The sequence below is a fragment of the Durio zibethinus genome, chromosome 21 (genome assembly GCF_047325235.1).
Source record: "Durio zibethinus cultivar Kanyao isolate XHJ-2024 chromosome 21, ASM4732523v1, whole genome shotgun sequence".
NCBI lineage: Eukaryota > Viridiplantae > Streptophyta > Magnoliopsida > Malvales > Malvaceae > Durio > Durio zibethinus.
The window spans coordinates 9,097,876-9,110,658 of NC_143182.1; the positions used below are offsets into that span (position 1 = coordinate 9,097,876).

At 35.6% G+C, this 12,783-nt stretch overlaps 2 protein-coding genes and 1 non-coding gene across 3 annotated transcripts; 2 read left to right on the plus strand and 1 right to left on the minus strand.

The window, feature by feature from the left end:
- Positions 1-1,453: 1,453 nt before the first annotated feature.
- LOC111306173 (uncharacterized protein At5g48480-like) lies at positions 1,454-2,924 on the minus strand. The gene is made up of 2 exons (XM_022904081.2): positions 2,538-2,924; positions 1,454-1,878 (listed from the first exon to the last, which is right to left on the minus strand). Exons 1-2 carry the CDS (start codon positions 2,801-2,803, stop codon positions 1,659-1,661), a joined length of 486 nt encoding a protein of 161 aa, XP_022759816.1. The 5' UTR covers positions 2,804-2,924; the 3' UTR covers positions 1,454-1,658.
- Positions 2,925-3,135: 211 nt separating this feature from the next.
- On the plus strand, positions 3,136-10,419 carry LOC111306464 (uncharacterized). The gene is made up of 12 exons (XM_089751096.1): positions 3,136-3,241; positions 3,978-4,315; positions 4,502-4,645; positions 4,857-5,028; positions 5,127-5,203; positions 5,256-5,342; positions 5,523-5,963; positions 7,771-7,941; positions 9,016-9,159; positions 9,712-9,870; positions 10,013-10,065; positions 10,234-10,419. Exons 1-12 carry the CDS (start codon positions 3,136-3,138, stop codon positions 10,271-10,273), a joined length of 1,932 nt encoding a protein of 643 aa, XP_089607222.1. The 3' UTR covers positions 10,274-10,419.
- Positions 5,436-5,508, plus strand: TRNAK-UUU (transfer RNA lysine (anticodon UUU)). Its single transcript has one exon. It is a non-coding gene; the product is annotated as a tRNA-Lys (tRNA).
- Positions 10,420-12,783: the final 2,364 nt, after the last annotated feature.

Below are 12,783 nucleotides of genomic sequence, written 5' to 3' on the forward strand. Positions count from 1 at the left end.
CAATAAAAAATTCAGCAAAATCATTGTTATCCATTATCAAGTCCACTAGACCCACTTTCTTTGCCATGGCAATCCTCAAAAATAGAGAAAACCATGCCCAATTCGCTGTCTCTTTCTAGTTTCTACAATCCATCTTTCAAGACCCAAGTAGGACACAAGTCCACAGCATTAAGAAACCAGTGTTCATCTCATATCACTTTGTATTAACAACAACATAACAACAAAAACAGATAGATGTCCAAAAAAAGAAAAAAACACATACAACAGGTAAGGTTTATTCTGCATGAGTTATAGAGCCCTCCTGGAGTCCTTGAACGTAATAAAAATACAAATATATATAATAATTACGAAGTTGCCATAGGATTGTTATTATCAACTAATTAGTGAGTTAATAACTAGGTAAAATAAAATGATTCAAATACTTAACCCTGTTTTTCTTTCCATTATGTTACTTGTGAAATATCAACATACATTCGTAACTTTAATTTTGCATTATTTTTTTATTATAATTTAATAATTAAATTAACAAAAGTTTTTCATAAAAAACTTGTCTGTTGAACTGCGGAGGCATCAAAATTCTCTACGTCACATTTCCATGAGTAAATAGTCACGAAAACCCCCACCATTCCCATACTGGTCCCATCCCCATCAGCGTTGGGACCACAACAGAAACCCTTATCTAATTGTCACGACCTTAAAATTTCAGAACTCTTTCAGTCACTAAACTCTCTCAGTCACTGCTAAATAAATTTTGAAAAAAAGGCAGACTTATATCCAATCGACGCGTGGCAACAGCTTGTTCGCTACCAAAATTGTAGGGTCAAAGGAAAATTTCTTTTTTTTCTTTTTGGTATAACACTGCCCAAGGATTTTCTCATTCGTCGAAGTCTCGTAACAATTAATTTCTCCTAGAAAGATAACTACAGGCATTGATTGTAAAAGATAATACTACATAATTAAAATTAATAAATCGCATCTATTACCGCTAAATGCCACTGCCTTCATCTCATATTATCTATTATATATTAATATATTAATTTTTACCAAATTTTAAAAAATTTAACTTTAATAAATTTAATGTTAAAATTAATATTTTATGATTTTTAATATAAAAGGTAAAAAATATAAAAATATAAATTTCAGATATTAAAATATAAAACTTTGAGATATTCTAAAAAGAAAAATAAAAAAAAGGAACAAAGTGAATATAATAATAGAAATGAATATATATTACTAGTACGTTGACCAAAGCACCAACGATCAACCACCACTGCAAAACCGACACATACCATATACCCATCACATACTATGAAAAGTCATTCTTACCCTTAAAATCTATTGAAGGATAACTAACCGTGACAGAAACTTGCTGGTCTAAATACGCAGTTTGAATCTTGCTAACACAGAACTAAAAATAAAAACGGTATTAACTGCAACTGAAACAGTAGATTAAAAGATAATCCAGCCTTTTTTTTATTTTATACTTCAAAATTACCGAAGGTTCAGGATGGAGCAGTATCAAAATATTCAATACCAGAGTCTAACTCAACTGATCGCCGAATCCCTACCGCCTGGAGACCTTTTTCTGACTAAGGGTCCCACCCACCACATAAATTAAAGCACAGGGTCAAACAAAGTTTATCAAAGATTGACGACATCTAAGCTTCCACGTCTGCGCATTTCTTGGAGGGGGAGCAGATAAGCCAAACGTATCCATAGGGATCCTTAATCTTGCCCACGCGACCACCACAGCACGCGCCGTCGCCCTCAGTTATCTCACCCTCCACAACGGCTCCAGCGCCCACGGCCTTGGCAACAGCAGCTTCCACGTCCTCGGTCTCAAGGCAGAGAACACATCCCGTCCCCTCTGTTTTCACCCTGCTTAATTGAAACAAGAAAAAGCCCGAGTCAAACAGAGAACGGGTAACAAGCCAACCGGTAAAAACGACGACTCAACAAACCAGTGTTGCGAAACTCTCGCTAAATAACGAACTCTAAATTAATAACAAGCTTTAATAACGTTAAACATTTTAAAAATCCCAGTTTAAAATTTTTTTAGTCGAAAATAAACAGGAAATAAGCAGTGTAAGACAAACAGGCAGGCGATTATATCAAAATAAATCGTTAATACTCAGAAAGAAGACAAAAACGAACCTAATCTCAGTCCTACAGATCTATGAAACTGGAGCTCTAAATAACGAAAACGCAAATAAGGAGTCAAATGCAGATGATAAACCTAACAAAAATGAGAATGAAAATGTATAAAATGTTTCCTAGCCAAGCAACAAGAACAGAACGGATTTTCCTATCATATGTCAGGCATAAATGAAACCTGACAAGAATTTATGAAGATTCCATAATGACTAAGAGTAAACGGTCACAGAAAATAATTAAAAAAGATAAGAAAAAAATAGCTGAAATGATAATTTGAAGAATCAAACAATCATGATCGGCTTTTTAAACAAAGCATCTTATGAGTAAAAACAGCCATAACAACAAAAGTATTTATAAAGGGAGGAAGGGAGAGACGGGCGTACGGAGCAGAGTCATCAGCGATGTCAGATACCAGAATGGTAGAGCCAGCAAGCTCAAGCTGAGCAGAGAGGATGTGAGGGAGCTCCTGCTCGGCCTTGCGCTTAGGGTAAACAGTACGGCCAGCCTCAACAGCGCCAAAGGCGATCTTGTAGAACTGCACTGCATCAACTGCCTTCGGTGCCTCCACCAACAGCTGTGGTTTCACCGCCGTGAACTTCACAGACGCTGCCTTCTCCGCTCCTCCATTCTGCACCTCCTGCTGAGCCATTGAAGAAACTAAACAAAAGCCTTTGCTGCAAAAAAGAAAGAGATTGAGAAAACCCTAACCCTAAGAAAGAGAATACAAGAGGAACTGAAACAAAGAGACAACGAGGAGGACGGTATAAAACGTGAGCATGGGGTACACTTATAGAAGCGGGGAAGCGGAACCGTTTAGGGATTAGATTGGGATTTTAGCAATCTTATGATTCCGATTTTGTCCTCCTGTGTTGTTTCCTATTTACGTATCGTACCACTTTCTAGTTGCTAGTCTGTTAACTTTTTGTTAGTTAACTTATAAGACCAAAATGCCCTTGACGTGTAGTGTACTCAAGCTAGCTGATGACTAATCTAACTAGCGTTTGTTGTTCTCCGGTTCCCCATTTCTACAGTTCCTCCTCCGTTGGACTTAAAGGCCTTTTAAAGGTCAGATGGCCCGCTTCAGGAGGTGTTTGTTTTTAATTTTATATTTAAATTTTATTATATTTCAATTAATTCAATTATTAAATTAAATTAAATAAAAATAAAAATTTTTCAAAAATTATTTACAATAATCGATGGATTGAAATGAAAGCATTCCACTTGAAATTTTTTATTATAATCCTGTAATTTTATAATTATTTAATTATAATAAAAAATTACATGATAATTTATGCATATGAAATAATAAAATTGGAGTAATTATTTTTTTGAAAAAAGAAGAAGCTAAGAAATGTCATACTAAAATATTGGCTATTATTTGTTATCCGACAATTACAATTTTTAATGATATTTTATTACTCGTCGGAAATGACCAAGCCTAGTAATAATTTTTTTAAGAAAACATAATGGATTGGAAGAAAGCTTTTTTGATCGACGACTTAGACCAGATCATAGTGCCTTCTACGAGATGTAGCCATATAGGCACCAGGAACACTTTGCTCACGCCTAGGAGGAAAAGAATAAAATTATTCTAATAGTCGCAATTGGGCTTGTTCATTATTTCTCATTTTAAAATTCATATAAATGTTCGTTCGCCATGTTCAAATTTTAAGGTCATTAGTTTATATTTTATAGATTGTTAATATATATATTTTATATATTATTTTATTATATTTAATGTATACACTAATAAATATTAAATTAAAAAAAAATTGAGATCGACAAATACTGTACTACAGTTTATGGTTTTATCCATTTGTTAGGTATTTTCAGGGCATGGAATTTTGGAGAAAAGAGAGGGGTGTTTTGGGGATTATGGGAAGGCAAAGCAAGTCCTAAAATATTAAATATCCAATTTCCTAGTAATGTGGTTGTCGCTGTAGAGTGTAGAGAGCCATCTGACACAAGGATCAAAGGGGGCCTGGTTGGTGAGTGGTTTTTTCTCAGCGGATATCAAACATTTGTTGGCAGCATTTGGGAGGGGGTGCTAGAGCTGGGCTGGGATAATCTCTCAAGCTGTCACCGTCTGCTTTTATTTTTACCACTCTTGATGGAACCATTTTTCTTAAACCGTCTGTCCGTCCTGCTGTTATTGGTGGTGGTGAGTGAAGACAAACACGCTTATTTTCCACCCTAATTATTTTATCCAACAACAAAAGACGAAATCGTTTTAGTATCAGAGTTTAATCTAAGATAATCTCAAGCATAGAAAATAAAAAATGAAAATAAAAAAACTGACATAGGGGGTTAACACATGCAATGCAAATCTATTGTTCTTTAACCCAAGGATTTCAAGGTTCATAGGAATAAGTGCGTTTGGAACCTCGATGCAACTGAAAATTTTCTTTGGTGTGCCTCGAAGGACTCTCTCCCAACATTGGAAAACCTCAAGAAAAAAGGAAGATTGCTCATAATAGATTATGCCCTGTTTGTGATAATCAAGAAGAATAATTAGATCATTTACTTTTTCGCTGCAATTGAGCAACAGCAGTCTGGTTTCTTCATCAGTTACTTTTAAATTCTGATTGTATACAAGTATAGAACTTTTTTTTTTCTGGTGGTAGAAGAAAAAAATATATCTTCTCCTTCTAGCTTTTATATAATGGAATATTTGGAAGGCTCGAAATAGCAAAATTTTTTAGAGCGTTAATCTTGATCCCACTGACATTGCGAATAAAGCAAGACTGGAATGGCGGAATGTTTGCAAATGTAGAATCGTGATCAAATGGTACCCCCCCAAGATGAGAAGCTCTGAAAGTCCACTGGGAGCGACTCGATGGAGCAAGCCTCCAAATGGGAGTTTCATATTCAACTGTGATGTTTCCTTTGACTAGCAAAAGCAGCACTTGGTGTGGTTTGTAGGGATTCTGTAGATTGGTGACACATTGAATTGCTATGATTATTTCCTGTAGTACTCCGCTTCCTGGACAGGCATGGGCATTGCTCAAGACTGCCAGTTAGCCTTGCAATTTCGCTTCAAAGTACACAGGCAATTTGAATCTGATCCATCTTTTCTTATCTCCGTTGTGAAATAATTCCAGAGTATCAGGCAGCCTATTAGGCTTGCTATTTCGCTTCGAATGACATCTTTTTCTTATTGGGAAGTTAATGCCATTTTTCAAAATCAGGCATTTGAATATATTTAATATATTTAACATGTTATTGGAAATGGCAATATCTAAATTAGTTAATTAAATAATGTTGGGAACAGCCCCCAAGAAGCCGTCTTAGCTCAGCCGGTAGAGCGCATGGCTTTTAACCATGTGGTCGTGGGTTCGATTCCCACAGACGGCGATAATCAACAGTAGGTGTTTTCATTTTTTTTTTTTTTTTTAATTTCTCTAGATTCGGATATTCCTTTATTGTTTTGCCATCTCCTGCTTCTCCAAAACCCAAAACCCCAGAAAAGAAATGTTGCAGAGCCATGTCTTCTTCTTCCCTCGTTGTTCAACTCCAAATCTTCCTTCTCTCCCTTAACTCTTCTTCGCCTTTTCAACGTTCTCTTACTTCCCCTATCCCCACTATCTTGGCAACTAAAACACCCCAAGAGAAAGAACCAGCAATTCTTGGGCAGCGTGTCGTCCAGCAATGAAGTTGGTGGCGGCTACTCTGATGAAGAATTTGACACAACTTATAAAACCCAAAACCAACAAGTTCAAGACACCCAAAACTTTGATTCTGCTCAGTATGAAGCACTACTCAAAGGGGGAGACCAAGTCACTTCTGTTCTTCAAGATATTATAACCCTTGTAAGCTCCCAATTCTTCTCTTTTTATTCTATTATTTTAAGAATCTATCATTTGTAGGATGCTTGTTTTAATGGCATTAATAACCAGAATTTTCCAGTTCTGGTTTGCTACTTTGCTTTCTTAGTTGTAATATGTTTGTGACAATCTTCTAGGAGGACCTTTAATATGTTTTATGTATACTTCAATGGCCCTTTGTTCCAGGCCATGTGCAGACATGTCTGGAGATCCCATAATTGAGTTGCAACAATAGTTCAAATGTGACATAAGATTTTAGCTGCCTATATGTACCAGGCAGTAACCAGCAGTTTTCTGAATTCTATTTTTACTGTTTGGTTCCTATTATTAATCAAAATATTCTTTCTGGCTTTTCACTAGGAACCAATTTGTCAAATATCACATTAACCTTTGAATTTTAAATCCCTCTTCTCCAATCTTAACAAGCCCGGTTGTGAATTGTGTCTGTATGTTGACTACATGATATGTAATATGGGTGCAGCTACGAGATATGAACATGGATGAGGCATCCGAGGAGGTGGCCGTTGATTGAATTAGCTGCACAAGGAGTAATTGGGAAAAGGGTGGATGGAATGGAATCAGGGTTCATGATGGCTCTAGATTACATGATCCAACTTGCTGAAAAGGACCAAGATGATAAGTTAGTGCAACTTTATCTGTGCATTTGTCAAACTTGTTAAGGTTCAGATATAGAACATTTCTTTTGGGCAAAACATGTAGTAAGCTTCTGACGCAATTGTATAGGTTTTGAATTTGTTAGCAATTCACATGGATGCTTAATAAAACTGAAGCTTAATTTTAATTAAAATTTTGACTTTTGTTATAGATAAACCAGGCTTTGAAAGCAAGCTTTGCCATATCGCAAAATTGTTTGTTGTTTTTTTTCCAACTGTAAGTATTTTATCACATCTTTTAGCTGTGTGTTTTAAGATTTAAGATGCCTGAAAAAGGTTTCCACTTGGTACTTCAATATTGAAACTTTATTGAGAACAGGAATTTTAGCATGAGTTTGTAAAACTTGATTTGAAGAATAATTGAACTTGATGATTGCTTGTTCCATGAAATGCTCTTCCATCAGCCTGATCTCATTTGTAACCCAACACCAACTATAACATGTAGTGCTTGCAATGTTGCCAATTTATAATTTGTTTGCAGAACTCTGTAGCAATATGTGTCATTGTGGTTTTTTTTCTTTTTTTTTTTTTGGCTATTTTTACGGGGATTTCTAACATTATTCGAAATTAGTTGAAGGTGCCATCTCCCCTCTTTGTACGTTCTTTTTTTGTTGTCCTTATGTAGGATTTAGAAAGTACTAGCAGCTTAGGACTGATTCTAGTAGAAGGCCGCACAACCAACAGCGTTATATTTTGAAGTTAACTGGATCCTTTAAAACTCCATATTAGTTTTGTGCATGTGTTTTAGTTGTCAGTTTGGGGTCGGACATGGTTTGAAATTGCTGCCTCTCTTTTGCTAGGAAAAGGTTGGGCTGGCTTAGTGCTGGTTATCTTGTTGTCAGTTATTGTTTGATCTCTTTAACAGTTGATGCTTGTCTCTCGTATGAAAAAATTCAAAATGGACCTTTTTTTTTTTTTTTAAATTCAGTGCAAGTCACTGCCTGAGGTGATTAAGGAGACTGCACTAGCTCATCTAACAAAAAAATGTCCCCCGCATGTAAGGAAGTCCCTTGAGGCCCAATCCTGCAATGCCTGATTCAACTGTAGCTCAAAGTTAGTTATATACTAACATGAACTGAATTCTAAGTTATTTTCTCTTGTTTTTCCTTGCTTCCTAGGTTCAAGTTATTGGACTTCTCTGTGGAACACCCCAGAAAGAAAGAAGACATGAACTACTATGCCGAGTTGCTGCTGGTGGTGGTGCTTTCAAAAGTGAAAATGGCACCAAAGTTCATATTCCTGGAGCAAATCTAAATGATATAGCAAACCAGGCTGATCATTTGCTAGAGGTATTTATCTGAAAATCTTATCATGAATCACCCTCTCAGATAATGTTTTATTTATATGAAGTTGTTTAGGTTCATAGATGCTTGAGCTTGAAGGAGATCACGTGCATCTTCATAAGCATTTTTGGATATTGGTTGAGTGTATTTTAATTTGTAAATGAAGTTGGTACTCTCGATTATTGCCTAAGAGATGCTTATGCACCCACATAAGTCAACTACTATTGAGGCTAACAAACAGACTGCAATTGTTTATGCATCTTTAGTCTTATTAGATACTTTGTGATGTATTATTTTTAGAAAGGTTCCATTCATGGTAAAAGCTTATTGGATCTATGTGCACAGTTATGTGTTTGCAACTTCATACATGACGGAATAAATAAAAAGAAAAAAATCCTCTTGAACTATTTCCATTATCACACATTATTTTCGACAATGTCAACCTGACATTTGTTTAATCGCACGATTTATGAATTTTTAAATTTTTTACAACCTCCATTGCAATCTTTTTTGCTTTTGAGATAAAAATTTCCAAGTTTAGTTTAGTTTTATTTAGTTTTTTGGTAGATAAACCACTTTACCTAGGTGAATGCTTGGCATTGGGCTATCACCTCGGTGAAGGTGCATATAAAGTTGACAACTGTGAAGGTAACATGTCAAAACTTTAGCATGCAGAATTATGTTGCTGTTTCCCTAATTGTTATTAAAAAAGGAGGGCATGATACCTTTTGACTAATACTTTGTTTTGATAAAAATGAAATGGAAAAAAATGAAAATATATTATAAATTAAAGGTGGAAAAAGGATAATATTCTGCTTTTGAGCTATAATTACAAAATATTCCTTTTGGAGCTTTCTGTTGCCTTTACATGGACTTTATAGTGTAGACTAATTGTTTAAAGGCATTTTATTTCTTTTACTACCTTTTTAGATAGCCTGCTATTGTGAGACTAAAACTGGGCTGATTTCATTTCTGTTAGTTTTTTTCACAATGGCAACGTTCTCTAAGTTTCTTAGCATTTAAACTTACTTTGCACTGGCAAAAAGAAAAACTTATTTTGCATTATCAATGTTTTTTCAGACAATGGAAACTCGGCCGAGTGTTCCAGATCGAAAACTACTTTCGAGACTATTTTTGATCAGAGAAGAAGCTCGAAATATGATGGGAGGTGGAATACTGGATGAAAGAAATGACTGTGGTTTTAGTACTCTTCCTGAATCAGAGGTGTGTGCGATTGCATTTTGTGAAAAACTAAAATTGATTAAGATAGGTTGCTAATCCCTATGCTAAGCTTCAAACCTAAAAGCAATTGACATTTGTTGGAGAGAGGCCCAACCTGGATATAGTGCCACAACAGACGTCAAACCAAAGCAATATGGGATAACCCCCTTTAACACTCCCATTCAAGTGAAGGCTTAGATGGAATAGCTGAGAATGTAGGCCTACCGGATGGACAGTGAAAACTGCACAAGAAATGATGAACATTAATAGACCTAAGTTTTAATGCAACGTTAAAATACCCAACAAAAAAACAATTACCAACTTTGGTTTTGATATCGTGTTAAGTATATATTCAAAAACTGATTGGCAATAGGATGAGAGGCCTGACCTAGACGTAAGAGACAAAAAACACCAAAGCGTATGATAATACCATTTCTAAAATTATCTAACTTTTTATATAAGATGTAATTGATGATTCTCTAATCATATGAAATAAATCTATATGTTATTGTCATTTGAATGATCTTTGGCATGACTAAGATCTTATCAATGCAGGTGAACTTCTTAACAAAACTTGTAGATCTGAAACCTGGGAAAACTGTCCAGGAAATGATAAAAAATGTAAAGCTAGGGAAAGATGAAGGTGCAGACTACTCTGACACTGATGAAAAAATTAATGCTGGTAGAATGAGACTCTGTGGAATTGCTGGAAGGGTCAGTTTTAGATTCATTTCTATACAATTTTCTTTATTGATTAAAAAATATGGCTGGATTTCGGCTAGAAATGTTTGCAAAATCATGGAAATTATAGCATATTTACTCTCTTCTTGTCATGATAACCACTTCAGTGTTACAGGGAGAAAACCACTTCCAGTTTGCCCCGGCATGTTTCTTGAGACTGTCACAAAGGTATCCTTCACTAACACTACTAGGCAACAGGGTTTCAGTTAATCGTATGGACCTCATGGCTTGCAAAGGGACGATTGCCTTTTATTGCATGCCCATGAATTCCTTGGATAACCTTTTTGCTACATGCTATATCAACACTAATGGACCTTTTTTTCTTGGCATGCTTAGGTTTTGGGTGGTATATGTAGTGGAAATGTCTCTGGCATAACAGCACAACATTTAGAATGGGTAAATTATCTTTTGCCTTGCCTTCTTGGTAACTCCTGAAAATGGATCTCTTATGTTTGATTTGACTGCACAAATCGTTAACACCTTCTGTTGGCTTTTCTTTTAATCTTACTATTCCATTATTTCCTATTTAGAATGGGTAAATTATTAATTCAAAAACAAAATGGAATATTTTACCATTACATTATTTTCTATTTCTGAATGATCTAGAATTTGCTTCATATCATCAATCACAATTTGCAATTTAGCTTGTTGAACTGTTTTAAGATTTAACTGGTCATATTCATCACTGTTTGTCTATGGTTTCATTTTATTAATCTTCTATCCAAGTTCATCAGAAAACACTTCAAGTCCTTCAGGAAATTTCATTCTAGGTCTTTGAGCAACATGTAACAGAAGTTTGATTACATCATAAGCCCCGTTTTATCTCATTCCTCAAGGGAGATAGATGATTTGGTAAGTATAGTTTAGAGGATACTGCTCCCAACTATGAAATATCTGTGACATGGTTATTGAGAAATTGAGCTAATGTTACATGTACATATGTTAGAATGAAGTGCTGTTCACGATTTTGTATTTCAGTAGTCTTTGCAGCCAAAAGTTGGGCTGGTATAATGCTCTTCTCCTTATGAATGAATATATCTAACCCGTATGTAACCCAAATCATAGATTTGCTACATCCCAAATCAGCTAAGAATGATGAAGATTCACAATCCAGTTTATAGTGGTGGATTGCCATGTGGGGAAAGGTCCCAGTTAATAACACAGGGATCAGCTAAGAACTTGGTAATGATTTGAATGTTGTGAGAAGCAGAAGCAAACACGGCAAGGATTGCTACATATTCCCTCAATAATTTACAAAACCACTTCCCTACCACACCACCCCTTGTTGCCTTTAGTTTTGCCTTTTTGTAAAGCAAATATTGTGTACGAAACAACTCTCACCAAATAGGATTTGGCTCCACACCTTCTCTATGGATCGGTTGCCCACCCTCTTTTGGCTCGCCCCACATTGCCCTACCTCTGCTTTCTTCTTGCCAACCTTGTTTCTGTATCTTCTTCTTCCTTCAAGGCTCCAATCTTCTTTTGATCAACCGATTAACAAAACAATTAGAGTTGAAATTACCCCACGTGAGCAGTTGTTTCAAAATTGTAGTCAAGTCTCATGGCGTGTTTCAAATGAATAGCTTTTTCGTCATCAATGTGTGAAAGGGTGAGACGCCTGAACCATGAAGTTTACTTTTGATAAAGACGAGGGATTGTTCTATTCTATGGATTGGAGTTTTTACCAAACCAAAACAAAATTAACAGACGCTACAAAAACAAAATCTTTCTCTTTATATCAGAAACCCCAACTCTTCAAATCAAAATCATAGTAAATCCTTCTCCTTCCGAATGTCTCATTAAAATTTAAAACCCATAATTTAGCTTCCTAGCTTCTTCAATCACGATCTTTTTTATTTCATTGTTATTGACCACATTTGAGATCAACAATGGCTGGCCCGACCTTTACTGTCAACTGAAAGCTCGACTTGGACCTCTCAGCTCAACTTTCACCGGCATCCTTCGGGACTGTCTCCACCGAGATCCACAACAACTTCCAATTCTCTGACTGAGCTACAAGAAAGATAATGTTCTTCAAATAGTAATTTTTCTTGACATATTCATGGTTCAATCGGTTAGCTTGGGAAGATAGACAAATTGGGCGATACCCAGAATAAAAGTTTCTGGCTGCCTGCAAATGATGTTTCTCACAACCTTCTGAGGTTATAAATTTCTCGCATGTCACTAACTTTTTCACTTTCCTTTGTTCTGTTTCTTTCTCTCTCTCTGTTTGTGTGGTGAAAGCTTTTTCTTGTTTATAAGTTGTTAGGAAATGAGATTCATCATCAACTTTTAGCTCACGCAGGTAGCGTAATAGTTAATCTGATCAAAGGTCTTCTGATTGGTTTCTGATGATGGGTCCTCCTCATTCAGCTTAGAAGCTGATATATAATGAGATTCATAATCAAACCCAAATCAGATGTGTGAAAGTTTGAACATTTTACTCGTTTCGTAACGTTTGCTTTTGATTCAAAGATTTCACAGTTTTGTACACAATATATTTCACATATTCGAGTTTTAAGTCTCTATAACTATACAACGATTGATTCTCACAAATTTCCAATATGAGATTTTGATCCGAGTTACGTAAGTTCTGAGAAAGGAATGGAGTTGAAAACGGAATAACTCCATATCTTAAAGTCCTAGCCAGCCTTTTCTTCCTTGCTACCCAATCACATAGCTTCAATGGAGAAAATGGAAATCGCAAAACAGAAATCAGCCGCTCCAACATTTCTCATGACATGTCTCACTACATCCATGTGCACACACATTGGCTTGATCTTTTGCCAGTGTAAATCGATTAATTTTTTCCCTTTTATTCCATATTTGTTTCTCTCCTGAAACAATAATACACCTCATTGTCTTTTGTAAAGAAGAAAAACAATA

What these genes read in the sequence shown, in the direction of transcription:
- LOC111306173 (XM_022904081.2), bottom strand. Translation starts at nt 2,803, where the DNA reads ATGGCTCAGCAGGAGGTGCAGAATGGAGGAGCGGAGAAGGCAGCGTCT. An exon ending in ATCGCTGATGACTCTGCTCC is followed by an intron (nt 1,879 to 2,537) that starts GTACGCCCGTCT and finishes TCAATTAAGCAG; the next exon opens with GGTGAAAACAGAGGGGACGG.
- LOC111306464 (XM_089751096.1), top strand. Translation starts at nt 3,136, where the DNA reads ATGACTAATCTAACTAGCGTTTGTTGTTCTCCGGTTCCCCATTTCTAC. An exon ending in TCCTGCTGTTATTGGTGGTG is followed by an intron (nt 4,316 to 4,501) that starts GTGAGTGAAGAC and finishes CTTTAACCCAAG; the next exon opens with GATTTCAAGGTTCATAGGAA. An exon ending in TAATAGATTATGCCCTGTTT is followed by an intron (nt 4,646 to 4,856) that starts GTGATAATCAAG and finishes AAAATTTTTTAG; the next exon opens with AGCGTTAATCTTGATCCCAC.